A 20,956-nucleotide genomic window follows, 5' to 3' on the forward strand; every position below is an offset into this window, starting at 1 on the left:
CCTGCACTGGCGGCATGAAATTGAGACGATTCATAACTGATAAAACAATTTGGGGACTCAGACATGGTATTATATCGGTATATTGCAATGTTTAGTTGGTGACATAGCACAATGTTGGAAACCAGACATCACCAGCCCTCCTAGTTCCAGCCCTTTTCATTTCTGATCTATGTTTATGTAGGATGCACGTTTCAGTCTGACCTTCTCCATGCCTGTTCCCTCCTGTTCTCATTGTTACTTAGTGTGAGGCTATTTCACACATCCCAAAATCGGAGGTGGTGCAAAACTGAGAAAAGCCACTTGGGGGCGCCAAACATTGACTCACACAGGCACCAATTTATGAAGGACTACAAACACCCTCCATCTTGTGTGGCTTTTGGAGGGTGGGCTCTGGGATGCAGGCACAGCCCAGGCACCGCCTTCCTGAAGCCAGAATACCAGTATGCAAATGTTTGCCCAATTTGGGAAGGCGGGAAGGGCTCTAGGACCCTGCTAAAGCCCGGGAGATTCCTTCCCACCGCCAGAGTGGTGCATGCAGTTTTCCAGCACGGCACTGAACAGAGGTGACACAAAATTGAAAAGATGAATTTTTTCAGTTATGGAACTTGGGGATGCAAACCAAAGTCCTTCCATTTTGTCTGGTTTTGGGAGGGCAGCGCAAGGGTTGGGAGATGCTACCAGAACCCTGGCACATCTTTCCAAAGCCTAGTAAGTGCTTGCCCAGCTTTGAGAAGGTCTGAAGGGCTCTAGGACCCTGGGCACAGGGGCTCTGGGGTGCCGCAATAGCCCTAGCACCTTTGTGCTTGTTGGTGCAGGCACTTTTCCTGCACAGGGTGCTGAATGGAGGTGGCTTGGGCCAGGGTCGTAGCTAGGAGGGGTGAGGAAGGCCCCCACCAGGGTCACAGATGGGGGGCGCAAAATCGTCTGCCCCTTCCACTGCCCCCTCGCTCACTCACTTCCACTGCCGCAGCAACCACATCGTAACCCCACTGCCTCTCATTCACTCACTCATATACACACACACAATGATAAGACAAACACGTGTACTCCCCTCCCCCCCACTTCTCATGGGAGTGGCGGCCCCTAAGAGTCCTCAAAGGGTAGGAAAGCAACCTTGACTCAACAGCGAGGGGGGAGACCTCACATGTTGGTGGCTGTCATGGGCAACTCTCAGCTAAGGAGGGAGGGCCAGAGCCTTGGCACCGCCTTCCCAAAGCTGGAAGCTTTGTAAAGGCTTGCCCAGCAAGAAAGGCTGCTCAGGGATTCTGCCAAGTCATGATGACGTAATGTAAAACTGAGAAGATCCACTTGGGGGCACCAAACATTGATTTGCATGGGCGCCATTTTGTGAAAATTAAAAACGGCCTCCATTTTGTGTGGCTTTTGGAGGGCAAAGCCATGCTAGGGTGAAAGCTAGGCTTCCGGCTTCAGGAAGGCAGTGCCAGGGCTTTGACAAAAAACCCAGTGTCCATCCTCCAAAAGCCACACAAAATGGACGCCATTTGTAATTTTTCATAAAATGGCGCCCGGGCCAATGGCACCCCCAAGTGGATCTTCTCAGTTTTACATCATGGTCCAGTGTTCTGCGCCCCCAAGTGGATCTTCTCAGTTTTACATCACGTTTCAGTGTTTGGCGCGCCCAAGTGGATCTTCTCAGTTTTACATTACAATTCAGTGTTTGGCACCCCCAAGTGGATCTTCTCAGTTTTTTACATCACGGTTCATTGTTTGGCACTCCCAAGTGGATCTTCTCAGTTTTACAGCACCTCAGATTTTTGGATGTGTGAAATCCTATCATACCATGTAACGATAAAAGCAATAATAGACTGGAAACAGTTAAATACCTCAGGAGGAATACACTCTACAAGAAAAGCGGGTCCTACAGGCCATGCATTATATTTGAAGTTCTGCTACTTGAACATGCATGGAGAAGGACAGACTGAAATCTTACATAAATATAGGTGAGAAACAAAAAGTGCTGCAAGTAGGAGGGCTGGTGATGTCTGGCTTCTGACAGTGTAATAAGTCACCAACCAAACATTGGAATATACTGACATAACACCAGGTAGAGGTGAACAGGTAATGTCCTGGCAACTGCTACTTCTTGCAGGTCTGAAACATGCAAATTTTAACCTACCTTTAACATGTTGTTACAACTGTTATTTTACATACAGATCGTTTATTATGCTTTCCCAAAAATTTAACGTGTAGAAGTGATTAGGAACATAGATATCAAAGGTAAGGTGAGAGAGTATAACATAATAGAAACAAATGAGACACAGAAACACAAAGGACAAGGGATTAAAGGCTTAAACAAGATATTCATTTAAAATGTTTAAAGTAGGACTAACCTCAGTTTATTTTTCCACTAGCTGTGCATCCATGCAGATATGTGAAATGAAGGCAGGATACCAGAAATGCTGTCTGCAGAAATGCAGGTCCTGAGGCTTGCTGAGTTCTCCTGCCGACCCATCATGTCCCTCTTTGCAGCCTCAGAATCAGGGGGGAGGCCTTTAACCAAAAATGTTTAGGGCTGTACCCATCCCCACTCAACGCCTATGCTGAGCAGTATCATGGGGGGCTTTTGGAGTGGAGTTGGAAGGGGCTTCCTGCTCTTATGGTTTCACAAGGGTGAATTTTTCAGAAGTGATGCCAGAACTCTGGAAGCATTCCAAAGCCCTCAGGCTGCCTTCCCTAAAATGGAAAAAATGGACAAAATTTGGTCTTTGCGAATATTAATACGTCCATTATCTTGGGACCCCAAATGAATCTTCAAAATCATGGACCTCGGTTTTATGCCTTTTCGGCTCAGCACCCTGTGTTGGAAAACTTTGGGCATCACTTTGGCTACCGAAGGAAGCTCACAGGCTTTGGGAAGGTCCTAGAGCCCATCCTCCTTCCCAAAGTTGGGCATTTACTTGGCTTCTGGGTTTGGGAAGGAGGTGACAGGGGTGTGGCATCATCCCAGAGCCCTTTCTCCAAAAGCCACACAAATTGGAGGGCATTTGTAATCTTTTAAAAAATTGCGCCGTGCAAGTCCAGTGTTTGGTGACCCCAAGTTGATCTTCTCAGTTTTGCACCACCTCTGATATTTGGTTGCTGTGTTCTAAACCACTGAGGCTCTTGGGCTTGCCGATCAGAAGGTTGGCGGTTTGTCTATTTTTAAAAAAAAGATATTTATTGCGATTTTCAAACAATACAACGAACCTCACACTCAAAACCGAAATAAAAAAGGACTAAAATAAAAGGGGGGAAAAACACCATCACAATCAATCAATCAAGCAAAAACAGAAAAATGCAACACGAAGCATAAAAACCAAAAAAGAAAAGAATAGACCTAAAAAAAAAAAATCATATATATCCAGTTTCTTACCCATTATTTTCATATCCTTCTTTCCTGACTTCCTCACATCTCCTTTTTCTGTGTTCCCTTTTTACACAATCATATTCAGTAATGCCTAACCTTTTTTCAGATCTTATTCTGTATTGTAAAAAGGTAAAGGTAAAGGTACCCCTGCCCATACGGGCCAGTCTTGCCAGACTCTGGGGTTGTGCGCCCATCTCACTCAAGAGGCCAGGGGCCAGCGCTGTCCGGAGACACTTCCGGGTCACATGGCCAGCGTGACATCGCTGCTCTGGCGAGCCAGAGCTGCACACGGAAACGCCGTTTACCTTCCCGCTGGTAAGCGGTCCCTATTTATCTACTTGCACCCGGAGGTGCTTTCGAACTGCTAGGTTGGCAGGCGCTGGGACCGAGCAGCGGGAGCGCACCCCGCAGCAGGGATTCGAACCGCCGACCTTTTGATCGGCAAGTCCTAGGCGCTGAGGCTTTAACCCACAGCGCCACCTGCGTCCCTATTCTGTATTGTACCTTTCATCTATTATGTCTCCAATTTTTCCCCTTATAACCTCTTACTTAAGTTTGACATAATGTTATTCTAACTTTTCATCCTTATTTCTCATAAAACATTCTTACATATTCCTTTCAACTATGTCACTAATGCCATATTGTCCTTATATCCTGCATCACTTTAACATTCAAATATTTTGCAATGTTTTTGCAGGTAGGCTTTAAATTTCTTCCAATCCTCTTCCGTTTGCTCTTCTCCCGTGTCTCGGATTCTGCCAGTCATTTCTGCCAATTCCATGTAGTCTGTCAGTTGCATCTGCCATTCTTCCAGAGTGGGCAAATCTTGTGTCTTCCAGTACTTTGCGATAAGTATTCTTGCTGCTGTTGTTGCATACATAAAGAAAATTCTATCCTTCTTTGGCACCATCTGGCCAACAATGCCCAGGAGGAAGGCCTCTGGTTTCTTAAGGAAGGTATACTTAAATACCCTTTTCAGTTCATTATAGATCATTTCCCAGAAAGCCTTGACCTTTGGGCACGTCCACCAGAGGTGAAAGAATGTTCCCTCAGTTTCCTTACATTTCCAACATTTATTATCAGGCAAATGATATACTTTTGCAAGCTTGACTGGTGTCATGTACCACCTATATATCATTTTCATAATATTTTCTTTTAAGGCATTACATGCTGTGAATTTCACGCCGGTGGTCCATAACCATTCCCAGTCAGCGAACATAATATTATGACCAATGTCTTGTGCCCACTTAATCATAGCTGATTTGACCGTTTCATCCTGAGTATTCCACTTTAATAGCAAGTTGTACATTCTTGAAAGTACCTTAGTTTTAGGTTCTAACAATTCTGTTTCTAATTTCGATTTTTCCACCTGGAAACCTATTTTTTTTATCCATATTAAAAACCTCTCTAATTTGATAATAATGTAACCACTCTCGCACTTTATCTTTTAGTTTCTCAAAACTCTGCAATCTCCATGTGTCTCCGTTTTGTTCTAATATCTCCCAATATTTCAGCCATTTGGCCTCCATATTGAGTCTTTTCAGAGCCTTAGCTTCCATAGGTGACAACCACCTTGGGGTCTTGTTTTCTATTAAATCTTTGTATCTTGTCCAGACATTAAATACTGCTTTCCTGACAATATGGTTCTTAAATGCTTTGTGAGCTCTAACCTTGTCGTACCACAAATATGCATGCCACCCAAACGCATTGTTAAACCCTTCCAAATCCAAAATGTCAGTGTTCTCAAGAAGTAGCCAGTCTTTCAACCAGCAGAATGCTGCTGATTCATAGTACAACTTCATGTCTGGCAGGGCAAACCCCCCTCTTTCTTTAGCATCAGTCAATATTTTAAATTTTATTCTGGGCTTTTTGCCCTGCCAGACAAATTTAGAAATGTCTCTCTGCCACCTCTTGAAACAATCCATCCTGTCCACAATCTGCAAAGTTTGAAACAAAAACAACATTTTTGGCAATACATTCATCTTTATCGCAGTGATTCGGCCCAACAAGGAAAGCTTCAAATTTGACCAAATTTCTAAATCTTTTTTAACATCTGACCAACATTTTTCATAGTTATCTTTAAATAAATTCAAATTTTTAGCCATCATATTAATCCCTAGGTATTTCACTTTCTTAACCACATTTAAATCTGTCTCCTTCTGAAACCTTTCTTTTTCCATTATTGTCAAATTTTTCTCTAAAACCTTAGTTTTTTGCTTATTTAATTTAAATCCTGCCACATGACCAAATTCTTGAATCAATTCTAAAACCCTTTTCGCACTAGATTCTGGCTCCTGTAATGTCAAAACCAGGTCATCTGCAAAGGCCTTAAGTTTATATTGTTTGGTTCCGACCTGAATTCCTTTAATCAACCGGTCCGTTCTGATCATATTCAAGAGCACCTCCAGGACCGAAATAAATAGCAATGGAGAGATAGGGCAGCCCTGTCATGTTCCTTTTTCAATTTTAAACTCTTCTGACACCACATTATTGACTATCAATTTTGCTTTTTGTTCTGAATAGATTGCTTCTATACTATTTTCAAACCCCCGTCCCACTCCCATTCCCTTAAGATTTTTCTTCATAAAATTCCAAGAAATATTATCAAAGGCCTTCTCCGCATCAATAAAAATTAAAACTGCTTTTGTATTAGTGGTCATTTGCAATAACTCCAAAATGTTGATAATGTTCCTTGTGTTGTCAGACAAATGTCTGCCTGGAAGAAAGCCTGCCTGATCTAAGAAGGTTGGCGGTTTGAATCCCCACAACGGGGTAAGCTCACGTTGCTTGCTCCCTGCTCCTGCCAACCTGGCAGTTTGAAAGCACATCAAAGTGCAAGTAGATAAATAGGTACTGCTATGGCGGAAAGGTAAACGGTGTTTTCATGTGCTGCTCTGGTTTCAGTGTTCTGTTGTGCCAGATGTAAATTAGTCATGCTGGCCACATGACCAGGAAAAACTGAGGGCAAACACAGGCTCCTTTAGCCTGTAAAGCAAGATGAATGTCGCAAACCCTGAGTCGTCTGTGACTGGACTTAACTATCAGGGGTCCTTTACCTTTACCTTTTACCGGATATTTGGAGTTCTGAAATGTCATCGAACTATGTAACAACGGGAACAGGAATAATGGTCTAGAAACACCTATAAGTACATCAGAAGGAATATTCCCTACAAGAAAAGCAGGTGCTACTGACTCTGTATAATATCATATTTGATATTTTTCTACTTCAAAGAAATGGAGATGAACAGACCGAAAGGAGTATCCTGCATATACATAGGTCAGAAACGAAAAGGGCTGCAACTACAACTGGGCAGTGTCTGGTTTCCAGCATCAGGCTATATGTCACTAGCTGAACCTTGCAATAAGGATGGAATTCTGCAGAGGCGAACAGGGTGATGTCCTGGCAACTGCTTCTACTTAGGGCTGTAAAATACGTAATTTTTAAATATATATTTAACATTTTGTTACAAGTGCAATTTTCTGTACAGATAATGTTCAAATTCCCATGCTTCCTCTGAAATTAAACCTATAGAAGTAATCAGTAGCATCTATATTAAATGAAAAGTGAGAGTGTTTGCGTATAGACACGAGGGAGAAACCAACACACAAACACACACAGAGGAGACAAGGGAGGAGAGATGCTTACACAACAGAGCAACGTTAATTTTGTTTTTGATTTTAATTCAGAAGTAAATAACCCCCTTTCTTATTCTACTAACTGCGCTTCCAAGCACATCCCAGGTGGGGGCAGCAGCTGCTCCAAAGGAGGAGCTGAGCAGCATCATGAGGAGGGAGGGCTTTAGGAGACAAAAAGTGGGGAGCAAATAAATGAAAGGAGAGCAAACACACTCTCCTCCACCATGGCAATATTCCTGCCCAGCTGTTCAAAGAAGCAATTGCATAAAGGAAAGTGGGAAAGCAAGGCCAGAAGTCTGGCAGCATGCCGGAGTTCTCATGCCGCCCTCCCAAAGCTGGACAAAGTCAAGCTCCCAGGCTCTGGCGGGGTCCTAGAGCCCTAAGCTTGCGGCTTCGGGGAAGGCGGTGCTTTCATGCTGCCCTGCAAATGATGCATAAAATGAACTGAGTTCGGAAATCTTAATATTTGGGGCTCTCAAATGGATCTTTCAGATGACGGCTTGTCTCATTTTTGTACCACCTCTCGGCTCAGCGCCCTCTGTAGCAAAACTGCTGGCAAGGCAACCGCTTTACAGGCTTCAGGCTTTGGGAAGGCGGTGCCAGGTTTTGGCAGCATCCCAGCACCCGCCTTCCAAAAGCCACACAAAATGGATGCTGTTTGTAATCTTTCACAAAATGGCGCCTGTGCAGGTCCAGTTTTGCTGGGCGATGTCTGACATCGTGATATGTCAGCTGCTAAACATTGCGATACACGGAGATGAAACCAGGTTGGAAATAATGACGGAACTATGTAGAGCCGAACGGAATAACATCTGCGCAACTACTACTACCTAGGCATCCAAAACATATTAATGTCTTCTTATCTTTAACGTATTGTTACAACTGCTATTTTAAATGCAGATCTATTTTAAATTAGCACATTTCCCCAAAAATCTAACCTGTAGAGATGATTATTAGCTTAGAAATCAAATGTAACATGAGAGATTGTTCCCTAATGGATGCAAGGCGAACATACAGGAGACAAGGGAAGAAAGAGGGTTAAACAACAGGGCATTGTTCATTTTTATTTTAAAACTAGCAATAATCCCACTATATTGTCCAAGCAAGATCCAGCTGGGGACAGCAAGCATTCAAAAGCAAGGGATGGACAGCAGGACTGTCGTCTTGCCCCACTTGTCCTGGGGTGTTCTGACATGTGCTAATCTTTTTCTGGGGTGGGGTCCATTCATCAGAAATACTGGGGGGCTGTATCCCCCCCTCCACTCAATGCCTATGCTGGGCAGCAACATGGGGGGAGTTGAAAGGGGCTTCCTGCTCTTGTGGTTTCACGAGGGTGACATCTTCGGGATGGCGATGCCAGGGTTTCGGAAGCATGTGAAAGCCCTCAGGTTGCCCTCCCAAAAATGGATAAAATGGACAATTTTTGGCCTTTGCTAATCTTAAAGAGGCTAATATTCTGGGCCCCCAATGAATCTTCAAAATCATGTTCTCAATTTTGCATCCTGTGCAGGAAAAGTGCCTGCACCAACAAGCACAAAGGTGCTAGGGCTATTGCGGCACCCCAGAGCCCCTGTGCCCAGGGTCCTAGAGCCCTTCAGACCTTCTCAAAGCTGGGCAAGCACTTACTAGGCTTTGGAAAGATGTGCCAGGGTTCTGGTAGCATCTCCCAACCCTTGCGCTGCCCTCCCAAAACCAGACAAAATGGAAGGACTTTGGTTTGCATCCCCAAGTTCCATAACTGAAAAAATTCATCTTTTCAATTTTGTGTCACCTCTGTTCAGTGCCGTGCTGGAAAACTGCATGCACCACTCTGGCGGTGGGAAGGAATCTCCCGGGCTTTAGCAGGGTCCTAGAGCCCTTCCCGCCTTCCCAAATTGGGCAAACATTTGCATACTGGTATTCTGGCTTCAGGAAGGCGGTGCCTGGGCTGTGCCTGCATCCCAGAGCCCACCCTCCAAAAGCCACACAAGATGGAGGGTGTTTGTAGTCCTTCATAAATTGGTGCCTGTGTGAGTCAATGTTTGGCGCCCCCAAGTGGCTTTTCTCAGTTTTGCACCACCTCCGATTTTGGGATGTGTGAAATAGCCTCACACTAAGTAACAATGAGAACAGGAGGGAACAGGCATGGAGAAGGTCAGACTGAAACGTGCATCCTACATAAACATAGATCAGAAATGAAAAGGGCTGGAACTAGGAGGGCTGGTGATGTCTGGTTTCCAACATTGTGCTATGTCACCAACTAAACATTGCAATATACCGATATAATACCATGTCTGAGTCCCCAAATTGTTTTATCAGTTATGAATCGTCTCAATTTCATGCCGCCAGTGCAGGAAAACTGCATGGAGCAGCAAGCACTGACTAGGTTTCCACATTGAGGGGGGCAATATCGGGGCTTTGGCAGAGTTCCAGAACCCGCCCTCCAAAAGCCATACAAAATGGATGCCCGTTTGTAATCTTTCACAAAATGGCGCCTGTGCAAGTCAATGTTAGATGCCCCCACGTGGATCTTCTCCGTTTTACAGCACCTGAGATTTTTACCTTACAAGAAATAACATGTGTTCTTTCATATGTGAGGTTCTGCTACTTGAAAAGGCGTGGAGATGGACAGACAGAAAGGACAACCTACATAAACAAAGGTCTGAAATGATTAGAGCTGCAACCAAGAGGGCTGGGTGATGTCCGGCTTCCAACATTGTGATATGTCACCAGCCCAACATCGTGATATACTGTTGTGGCTCCATGTCTGAAATAAGGTTGGAACTCTGCAGTCCTTTTTTCGGGGGGGGGGAGGGATGCAGGGGTATGCCTACCCCTAAACAATATGCATGTTCTTTGTACTTTTGTCCATTTACTGTATTTATTTTCCCCAATCTGAACTATAAAATGGTGATTTTCTTGAGTCCAAATTAACGGAACCCCTAAACATTTTTTTAAAAGAAAAAAAGCACTGGAACTATGCAGAGGTGAACTGAATTATGTCTGCACAATTTTTTAATACTGATGGGTCTAAAAGCATGTAAAACTTTTTGGGTGTCTGAAATAGCATTGCACTGTGTAATAATGAAAGCAGGAATAATGGGGTGGTAAGAGCTTTAAGTACATCAGGAGGAATACAGTAAAACGTATAGGATCCCTGGACAGTTAAGTCCAGTCAAAGGTGACTGGAACTATGCAGAGGTGAACTGAATTATGTCTGCACAATTTTTTAATACTGATGGGTCTAAAAGCATGTAAAACTTTACTTACCTTTAACATATTGTTACAACTCTTATTTTATATACAGATTTTTTTTATTAACATGCTTTTTCTAAAATTAAATCTTCAGAAGTAATTAGTAGTATAGATAAAACTACTAGCTGTGCGGCAAAATTGTTCACAGCACTCTGGCTGCGGTAGGGAACCTATATGGCTCTGGTAGGGTCCTAGAGCCCTTCCCACCTTCCCCAAATTGGGCAAGCACTTACAAGGCTTTAGGCTTCAAGGTGCCAGGGCTCTGACAGCATCTTACAGCCCTTGCACCACCCTCCAAAAGCCACACAAAATGGACACTGGTTGTAATCTTTCATAAAATGGCGCCGGTGCAAGTCCAATGTTTGTCGCCCCTAGGTGGATCTTCTCAATTTTGCGGGGGGGGGGGCTGAGGGACGTGAGTCGAGAAGCACTCCCTGCTCTTATGGGGTAACGCCCATGCAGAGATGCAATCACATAAGGTTTACCTGACAGGACTCAGGAAACACCCCAGAGTTAATCCTTGCTAATCTAATGGCAGGCAATATTTAGGGCGCGCCAATGAATCTTCTCAATTATGGACCCTCTCAATTGGCACCACTGCTGCTCAGTTCCCTGTGCTGGCACCACTTTCTCGCAGCGGGAAGGAAGTTCTTGGGCTCGGGCAGGTTCCTAGAGCCCTTTCCTCCTTCCCAAAGTTGGGCAAGCATTTACTAGTGAAGGAATGGGTTTCCAAAACCCAAAACTGCAGGCAGTTTAAAAACTGCACCAAAATCCCTTTTTTCCCTTAGCTAAAATCCATTAACTTGAGCTCTGCGTCAATGCATAAACAAAAACCTGGCTGTGCTCAAAGCTCTCTCCCTTATCAGTCCGTGGCAGCAATGAGTGACCTTGCTAAGTTTGAGTAGAGCAGGGGTGATGCATGTGTGCCTTATCTTATGTGCTGACCACAAAATACGTGGGAATCAATGTCCGGGGAAAACGCCAAAAGCGTGTTCCCGGAGAATCATGACCTGTTCCCAGATAAGAGTAGGAAGAGGAAGATCCTTTTATGGTCAGAAGTACAGGAAGGAAGATCCTTTTATGGTTGAGAGTGCCGGAGCAGGAACATATGTGATGTCAACCTGCTCACATAGGCTAACGTGGTTGGATTTATATGGGAAGGAGGGAGAGGGTGCCTGGAGGATATATATACTGCATGAAACTTGTCATTTCTTTGTACTTGCTGTGGACCTGATCACGCAAGTGCCTTCTGCTATCCGGAGAGCAGAATAAACTCTTTCTTTGAACCAACTCGGTGTCATTTGACTCCCTTCTTCCTGTCCCGGAGCAACGCAGATCCAATCAGTGAACTCCAATAAGACTACATTAGGATTCTGGCTTCAGGTAGGCGGTGTCAGGGCTCTGGCAGCATCCCAGAGCCTTTACATTGCCCTCCCAAAGGTGGAGAAATGGGATGGACTTAAGATGGAATGTTTATATTTGGGCCCCAAATAGATTTTGTCAATTGTGTACCTTCTCAATTTTGTGCCACCTCAGCTCAACACCCAGTTTAGGAAAACTGCTAGCAGGCACTTTCTAGGATTCTGGCTTTAGGGAAGGAGGTGCCCTCCAAAAGCCACACAAAATGGACGCAGTTTTCTAATCTTTCATAAAATGGTGTCCTGTGTGAGTCCATTGTTTGGCGCCCCCAAGCGGATCACTTTCCCACCATTTCAATATTGTGATAAGTCACCAGCTAAACATTGTGATATACCGATATAATACAATGTCTGAAATAATTTTGAAACGACGTAGAGACAAACAGAATAATGTTTGCAGAACTATTACTACTTGCAGGTCTAAAACATATTAAATTGCATATCTTTAACATATCATTGCCATATAAATTTAAAATTGCATCTGGGGGCAGCATCCGTTCAAAGGGAAGAGTTGGGGAGCCTGCGACTGGGGGGGGGGCTTTACACACACTCCATCCCCCCCTTACACTTGCTCGAAAGTGGGAAAGCAGTTCCAGGGCCCTGGTAAGCCAATATTTTGGGCCCCCAAATGAATATTCTCAGAGAACAACGTTTCCAAATAGACAGGAGCGAGACACAGATGGACAAACAAACACTCCACAGAGGAAACAAGGAGGCTTACAATCCAGCTTTGGGAAGGTGGTGCCAGGGCTCTGGCTCCATCCCAGAGCCCTCCCTCTGCCCAGCAAAAGCCACACAAAATGGATGTTGTCTTTAGGACTTTTGCACAAAATGGCGCCCTGTTCAAGTCCAGTGTTTGGCACCCTCATGCGGATCTTCTCAGTTTTGCACCCCCTCAGATTTTTGATGTCTGAAATAGTATTGCACTATGTTACCATCAGAACTGGAATAATGAACTGGAAGTACCTCAGGACAAATATCTTTAACTTATTGTTACAAGTGTTGTTTTCTATATGGATGATTTTTAAATTAGCATGCTTTCTCTGAAATTAAATCTGTAGTAATAATTAGCAGCATAGGTATCAAAGAAAAGGCAAGGATGTTCCCTCATAGACACAAGAGAGACGAAGCGGACAAGGAAGGAAAGAGGCTTACACAACGTTCATTATTTTTTTTCTTACTCAGAAGTAAATAACCAGTTTATTTTTCCACTAGCTGCACTTCCAAGCAAACTCCACCTGGGGGCAGCAGCCATTCAAAAAGAAGGGCTAAGCAGAAACTTGGTTTGTGTTTTTTTATGCAAGTGGAAATGGACTTCCTTTCTTGGTATAGTGTTTACCTGACTTAGGGAAGGTGTTGCGAGGGCTCCAGTAGCATCCCGGAGCCTTCACACTGGCCTCCCAAAAATGGAGAACACAGACGACTTTGGTCTTTGCTAATCTTAACAATTCCAATATTTGAGGTGCCCAAAAGAATCTTCTTAGTTATGGACCTTCTGAAGTTTTCACCGAATTGGCTCAGGGCCCCATGCAGAAAAAGTGCCAGTGGCTTCGGGCTTCAGCCTGGGCTCTGGCAGCATCCCAGAGATCCAAAAGCATCCAAAAGCCACAGAAAATGGAGGGCATTTGTAGTATTTCACAACATGGCGCCGGGGTACTAGTGCAATGTTTATTATTTAGGGCTCCTAAATGAATCTTCTCAATTGTGGATTTGCTCGGTGCCCTGCGGAGGAAAACTAGACTCTGGTGTCATGGCTCTGGCAGCATCCTAGAGCCCGTCCTCCAAAAGCCACACAAAATGTAGGGCATTTGTAGTATTTCACAACATGGCTACTGGGTACTAGTGCAAAGTTTGGCGCCCTCAGGTGGATCTTCTGAATCTTGCAGCAACTCAGATTTTTTGATAGCATTGCACTAAGTAACAATGAGAGCAGGAATAATGGACTGGAAATGGCATTGAGTACCTCAGGAGAAATATACCCTACAAAGAAACATAGGTCCTATGTTCTCCGGGTGGGAGAACGCGGATTCCCAGCCAATACACCAAGAAATGTAGTCTTATTGGAGTTCACTGATTGGATCTGCGTTGCTCCGGGACAGGAGGAAGGAAGCCAAATGACACTGAGGTTGATTCAAAGAAGAAAGAGTTTATTCTGCTCTCCGGATAGCAGAAGGCACTTGCGTGATCAAGTCCACAGCAAGTCCAAAGAAATGACAAGTTTCATGCAGTATATATATCCTCCAGGCACCCTCTCCCCCCTTCCCATGTAAACCCAACCACATCTGCCTATGTACGCAGGTTGACATCATATATGCTCTTGCTCTGGTATTCTTATCCATAAAAGGGAATTCCTTCCTGTACTTCTGACCATAAAAGGATCTTCCTCTTCCTACTCTTATCTTGGGGGGAGGGGGGGGAGGTCATGCGGCAGGGTTGTGGTAAGATAAGACCTAGAGTGTCATCTCTGTTCCACTTTAGAGTGGACAAGGCCACTCTTATCGTCACAAGCTGATAAAGCCTTGTTTATGCAGCTGTGTTCTTGCTATGTCTTTGCTCAACAGCTCAAGTTTTACGCATTTTAGAGTGCTCTCTTGGAGAAGGAAGGAAGGAAAGAAAGAAAGGAAGGAAGGAAGGAAGGAAGGAAGGAAGGAAGGAAGGAAGGAAGGAAGGAAGGGGGGGCTTGAGTCAGTTTTAAACTTACTGCACAGAAACCCGTTCCTTCACTACAGGCCATGTATTATATCATGTATGAGGTTCTGCTACTTGAACAGGCGTGGAAAGGGACAGACTGAAATGAGCATCCTCCATAAACACAGATCAGAAATGAAAAGAACACACAGAAGGGGAGAAGGGAGGAAAGTGGCTTACACAATTTTTATGGGCTGGGCAGCAACATGGGAAGTTTTGGGAGGTGAGACGAAAAGAGCTTCCTGCTCTTGCAGTGTTAGGTGGGATAGTAAGTAAATAAATAAATTTTAGAAAAAGCACCCTTTTTCTAAAATTAAACCTGTTTAAGTAATTAATAGCATAGACATCAAAGGTTAGGTGAGATAATGTTCTCTTATAGACATGAGTGAGACACAGAGGGAGGAAATAAGCTTAAACTGCAGGGCAATGTTTATTTTTATTAACTCAGAAGTAACTGATCCATGTTCATATTTCCACCAGCTGCACTTCCAAGCAATCCCCACCTGGGGGCAGCGTTAAGGATGATGGTATTATGATCTGATATGGGAATGTTTGTTTATGTTGAATGGCTGTGTATTTTTAGCATGGGGTTTTTCCTTTGGCAATAGCACGTATATGGGTGGCTGACTGTGAGCCACATGAGAGAGGTATTTCAGATCCTGTTGTGACTGTGATTCAATTTAACTGGTGTTTTTAGCTGCTGCTGAGAGAGACTCCTCAGTGTGATCTGTCTGAAGTGTGATCCGTCTGAAGTGAGACCCCTAAAGATTAATAGGGATAAACTGGAGGATGAAATTGTAAATATATTCTTCTGAATTACATGTTTATGAAAGTAAAGTTGGGGGGTTAACAAAAAGATTTTGGACGTTGTGTATCATCAAAAATTATTATTTATATATATACACAACAGCCCTTCAGAAGGAGGGGTTGGGGTCTTCAGGATGCAAGTTGAAATGGATATGCTGCTCTTGCAGTGCTTGGAGGTGTGAAATAAATAAATAAGTGGAGAGCAGAGGAAACCCATCCTCTGTTCATTTATCCCATGCACAAACACACCTGCTCCCAGAGCCCTCATGCTGCCCTCCCATGAAATCAAGGGACTGTGGTGATCTTAATATACCCTGGCTCTAGGAAAGCCACAGGGCTCTGGCAGGGGCCTTGAGCCCTCCTGCCCAGCGTCCTGTAGCCTTCTGTCTTTGGGCAGGTGTGCCACAGCTCCGGCTGCATCCCAGAGCTCTTCAACCACCCAAAAAAAAATGGAGAAATGGGGAAGCACTTTGCTCTTTGTAATCTTAACAAGATTAATATTTGGGGCTCCTAAACAAATCTCAATTGTGGATTTGCTCGGTGCCCTGCGGAGGAAAACTAGACTCTGGTGCCAGGGTTCTGGTAGCATCCTAGAGCCCGCCCTCCAAAAGCCACACAAAATGTAGGGCATTTGTAATATTTCACAACATGGCGCCAGGTACTAGTGCAATGTTTGGTGCCCTCAGGTGGACCTTCTTAGTTTTGCAACACCTCAGATTTTGGGATGTGTGAAATGGCATTGCCTGTATAACCATGAGAACTGCAATAATGGACTGGAAACAGTGTTAAGTACCTCAGGAGGAATACACCCTACAAGAAATGCAGGTCCTTCTGACCATGTATTATATAATGAGGTTCTTCTAATTGAACAGGCATGGAGATGAGCATCCTACATAAACAAAGGTCCAAAACTCATCAAGCTGCAACTAGGGCTGGGCGATGTCTGGCTTCCGACATCGTGATATGTTTCCAGCTAAACATTGTGATATACTGATGTAACACCATGTCTGAAATAAGGATGGAACAGTGTAGAGGTGAATGGAATAATGTCTGCAACTACTATGGCTTAGGGGTTGAAAACATATACATTATTATATATATTGAACGTATTATTATGCTGTTATTTTATATACAGATAATTTTAAAATTAGCATGCTTTCTCTAGAATTCAGCCTGTAGAAGTAATAGGCAGACAGAAGGAGTGAAGGGAGGAAAGAGGCTTAAACAGCAGGGCAATTTTTAAATTATTATTATTATTATTATTATTATTTAACTCAGAAGCAAATAACCCCACTTCATTTTTCCAGTAGCTGTTCTTTCAAGCAAGTCCCAGTATAGTTGGCTTGGCATGTGACGCAGAGAAGGACATGGGTGTAGCCAGGTTTTATTTTATAGTGGTCAAGTTTTATGTTGGAGGGGCAACCGAGTTATCTGTGATGCAGTTGGTCATTAAGTTAAGTATTTGTATTTATTTAATTGATTTAGAGGGGGAGGCTTCCCTTCGCCCATGGAGGAGTGTGTGTAAATAAATAAATGGAGAGCAAAGGAAACAAAGTCTCCATTTATTTATCTCCCCCCAAACATAAATACAGACACCTGCACAAAGATGTAATGAAATAAGGTTAACCTGGCTTTAGGATGGCAGACAGAATGGACAGACTTTGGTTTGCGTCCACCAAATGAATCTTCTCATTCATGGACCTTCTCAATTTTGTGCCGCTGCAGTGCTCAGTGCCCTGAGTAGGAAAACTGCGCAGCACCACTTTGGCTGTGGGAAGGAAGCTCCCTGGCTCTGGCAGGGTCCTAGAGCCCTTCCCGCCTTCCCAAAGTTGGACAAGCACTTGCTAGACTTCCAGCTTAAGGAAGGCGGGGCCTGGGCTCTGGCATCGTTCCAGAGCCTGCCCTCCAAAAGCCACACAAAATGGACACAGTTTGTAATCTTTCACAAAATGGCACCAGGTGCTAGTTTGATGTTTGGTGCCCCCATGTGGATCATCTCAGTTTTGCAGCACTTCAGATTTTTGTATTTGTGAAATAGCATTGCACTATTACAATGAGAATAGAAGAAATGGATTGGGAACAACATTAGGTACCTTAAAAGGAATGTACCTTAGAAGAAAAACATGTCCTACAGGCCATGTATTCTATCATATATGAGGTTTTGCTGTTTCAAAAGACATGGAGATGGACCAACTGCAATGAGCATCCTACATAAACCCTTGTGCCCAGGGTCCTAGAGCCCTTTCCTCCTCCTGGCTTTGTGAGGGTGCGCTATGTGAGGCTGTCAGAGCCTTAGCACCGCCTTCCCGACACCAGGTAAACCTTACGCTGAAGGAATGGGTTTCCCAAAACCCAAAAACTGACTGTGCAGGCAGTTTTAAACTGCACCAAAATCCCTATTTTTCCTTAGCTAAAATGCATAAACTTGAGCCTTGAGCAAATCCATAACAAGAACAAAGCTCTCTCCCTTATCAGTCCGTGGCGGCAATGAGTGACCTTGCCAAGTTCCAGTACAGCAGGGATGATGCGTGTGTGCCTTATCTTATGTGCTGACCACAAAGATGTGCAGACCCACGTCTGGGAATAACACCAGAGTGTGTTCTCGGAAATGGTGACTTCTGCCTCCAAGATAAGTGTAAGAACAGGAATATCCTTTTATGACCATAAAAGGAGTGCAGGAAGGAAATCCCTTTTATGGTTAAGAGTGCTGGAGCAGGAACATCTGTGATGTCAACCTGCGTGTACAAGCTGACATGCCTGGGGAAGGGGGACAGGTGCCTGCAGGATATATATACTGCATGAAACTTGTCATTTCTTTGGAGTTGCTGTGGACTTGATCACGCAAGTGCCTTCTGCTATCTGGAGAGCAGAATAAACTCTTTCTTTGAACCAACTCGGTGTCATTTGACTTCCTTCCTCCTGTCCCGAAGTAACGCAGACCCAATCGGTGAACTCCAATAAGGCTACAATGCTTATACTACATTTTTTCAATTTGCCTTGAGAAAGTCTTTAAACCTCTTTTGTTGACCACCAGCATTACGCTTTCCATGTTCAAGTTCAGAATATAGTAGTCGCTTTGGAAGACAATAATCAGGCATCCGAACAACATGACCAGTCCAACGAAGCTGATGTTGAAGAATCATTGCTTCTTGTGGATCCAGAATTGGCCTCCACAGTCACCTACGGACAGATCATGTTCATGGAAGACAATTTTACTAAGAGTGATCATCAAAGAAGAAGAAGAAACCTTATGCAATTGCATGTTTGCACACGTGTGGGGTGGAGGTGGGAGGAATTAAAAAATGGAAAGTGGGTTTCCTCTGCTCTCCATTTATTTATTTACTCCCCTCCCTCCTGGCAACACAAAAGCAGGAAGTCCTTTCTGCACTGCCTCCAAAAACCCAAGTTGCTCTCCAGCCCTGGCTTTTGAATGGCTGCTGCCCCCAGCTGAAACTTGCTTGGAAGTGCAGCTAGTGGAAAAAATATACTGGGATTTGTTTTTTTAACCTCTGAGTTAAAAAACTAAAAACAAACCCTGTGCCCACACTGCATCTCCCTCATGTCTATTTATTCCCTGACCTTTGATATCTATTCAACCAACTACTTCTACAGGTTTTGTTTTAGAGAAAGCATGCTAATTTTAAAATCATCTGTATATAATAAAACTCTTAACAATATTTTGTAGATAAGTAAGAATTTATATGATTTAGACCTCTAAGTTATAGCAGTTGCCCGGACATTACCCGAGGTGACATAAAATTGAGAAGATCCATAACTGAGAAAATGAAAGGGGGGGGCGCAAGGGGTCTGGGATGACGCCGGAGCCCTGGCACTGTCCAGCTTTGGGAAGGAGTGAAGGGCTCTAGGACCCTTCCAGAGCCAGGGAGCTTCCGTCCCACAGCCAGTGTGTTAACAGCTTTCCTTCACAGGGTGCTGTGTTGAGGTAGAGCAAAATTGAGAAGAATTGAAAATATTCATTTGAGGGTGCCTTGTTAAAATTACCTTGTTAAAATTACCAAAGTCCGGTCATTTTATCCATATCCGTCTTTGGGAGCAGGGAGCAAGGGTTCTGGGATGCTGCTTTTGAGTTAAAAGAATTAAACTGTTGTCCTGTTATTTAAGTCTCTTTCCTCCCTTCTCCCCTGCATCTGTCTGTTTCTCCTTCATGTCTATTAGGAGACTTTCTCTCATCTTTGCCTTCGATATCTGTGCTACAGGTTTTAGAGTTTTAGGAAAGGTGTGATACTTTAAGCAATATCTGAATATAGCTGAATAATCTTGTTAAACAGGTTAAAACATTAGCAGGGTTGGGGTAAATTCAGCAGTTTAAAGTATATAAAGATATGATGAGGAGGAAGGAGAACAAAACCTATAGAGTAATCAGAATAAGCAGCCATCATGGGTAAATATATAGAACCACGGAAGTGTGGGGGGAAGGAAGTCAATGATCATGATTGCATGGGCAAAAATGTTCCTCTTTAACCAGATCTTTGGCTGATTGATATCCAATGCCCTTTTAAAATGTGTTTGGGGCGGGTGGGTTTATTGGGTTGCTTTATTTTGTGTTTTTATATTTTGGGTTTGTGTTGTAACTACCCTGAGACCTTGCAGGTATAGGGCAGTATACAGATTTTAACAACAACAACAATGGAAGCCTGGTTCGTCACTGTGAGAACAAGATGCTGGACAAGATCGGTCCTTTGACCTTGTCCAGCATGACACTTCTAATGATGGGAAGACCATTGAAGGCTTTGCAGGGTAAGAAATTTGGGCAGGAAGTCGGTTTAGGAGGGATTTCCAGATTAACAAGAGAGATGATGAATGCAATGCCATGTTGGTCCTTCCCCCTTCCCCCATTTCTTTCTTGTTTCTTAAAGAGTAGTTTAAACTGCATCTCAGCACTCACGAATGCAGCATCGCTCTCATTATGTCATTTTAGATTAAAATTGAACTCCCAATCCACCTCCATCAAAAGCATCACCTGCTTTTCACCTTCTATCATGTCAGCTGCGAAATTAACACAAAGGGGACAGCAAAAAAGCAGGATGCCGTGGAGACAACAGGTAGGCTCACAACTTGAATCCGCGCCTTTGTTCTCCCCACCTCCCACCCAAGCAGTCTGTGTTTGGTAGATCCAGGAAGCATGAGGTGTGTCAGAAAGGAGTTGTCCTATCCATTCCATGGACCACCACCACCATTGTCAAGTGCCCGTCTCTTTGTTTCAGTTTCACATACTACTGGATACCTGCCCTCCTGTTCCTCACCTGTTTTTCTAGTGTGCAGGTGGTTAGCTTAAAACTGGGCCATGTATTCATTGGCATTGGGAAAAGCAAAATGTGAAATGATTCTTAGAAATAGCTGTGTCTTGCCAAGCAAAAATGTGTTAGTTACCCTATTATTGCCTCCCCTCACCTTACAAGATGACATTTTTTGACAGAGCGTCTCACCAAAGACTATGTAAGCATAGCAGTCATGGGATAAGAGGAGAGGTTGTCCTGTGTATCAGGAACCGATCACGAAACAGCAAGCATAGAGGGGGAATGAGTGGATAGTTCATGTAGAAAGTGGAGTCCCCCCACAGACAGATACTTTCCAAGCATTCATAAATGATCCAGTTGGAGGTGAACAGTGAGGTAACCAAGTTTGCTGATGACACCCAGTTGTTGAGGGTGGTTAAAACAAACAGAGATCTCAAGGAGCTCAAAAAGGACCCTCTCCAAGCTAAGTGAATGGGTGATGAAAGGGCAAATGCAATTTCATTTTAGCAAATTAAAAGAAGGGGAAAAAATGGGTTTGTTTCCAGTAA

The 20,956-nt window shown here is 43.9% G+C and overlaps 1 protein-coding gene across 4 annotated transcripts in view; it reads left to right on the forward strand.

Annotated features, from left to right (window-relative positions):
• The window catches only part of DOCK11 (dedicator of cytokinesis 11), a 163,680-nt gene that overhangs the window by 83,284 nt on the left and 59,440 nt on the right, over positions 1 to 20,956 (forward strand). For all 4 annotated transcript variants that reach the window (XM_081896893.1, XM_081896891.1, XM_081896892.1 and 1 more), the window contains exon 20: positions 20,090 to 20,213. In XM_081896893.1, coding sequence (XP_081753019.1) covers positions 20,090 to 20,213 — 124 coding nt within the window. The remainder of the gene's footprint in view (positions 1 to 20,089; positions 20,214 to 20,956) is intronic.

The sequence above is a fragment of the Podarcis melisellensis genome (genome assembly GCF_964234715.1).
Source record: "Podarcis melisellensis genome assembly, chromosome: Z".
NCBI lineage: Eukaryota > Metazoa > Chordata > Lepidosauria > Squamata > Lacertidae > Podarcis > Podarcis melisellensis.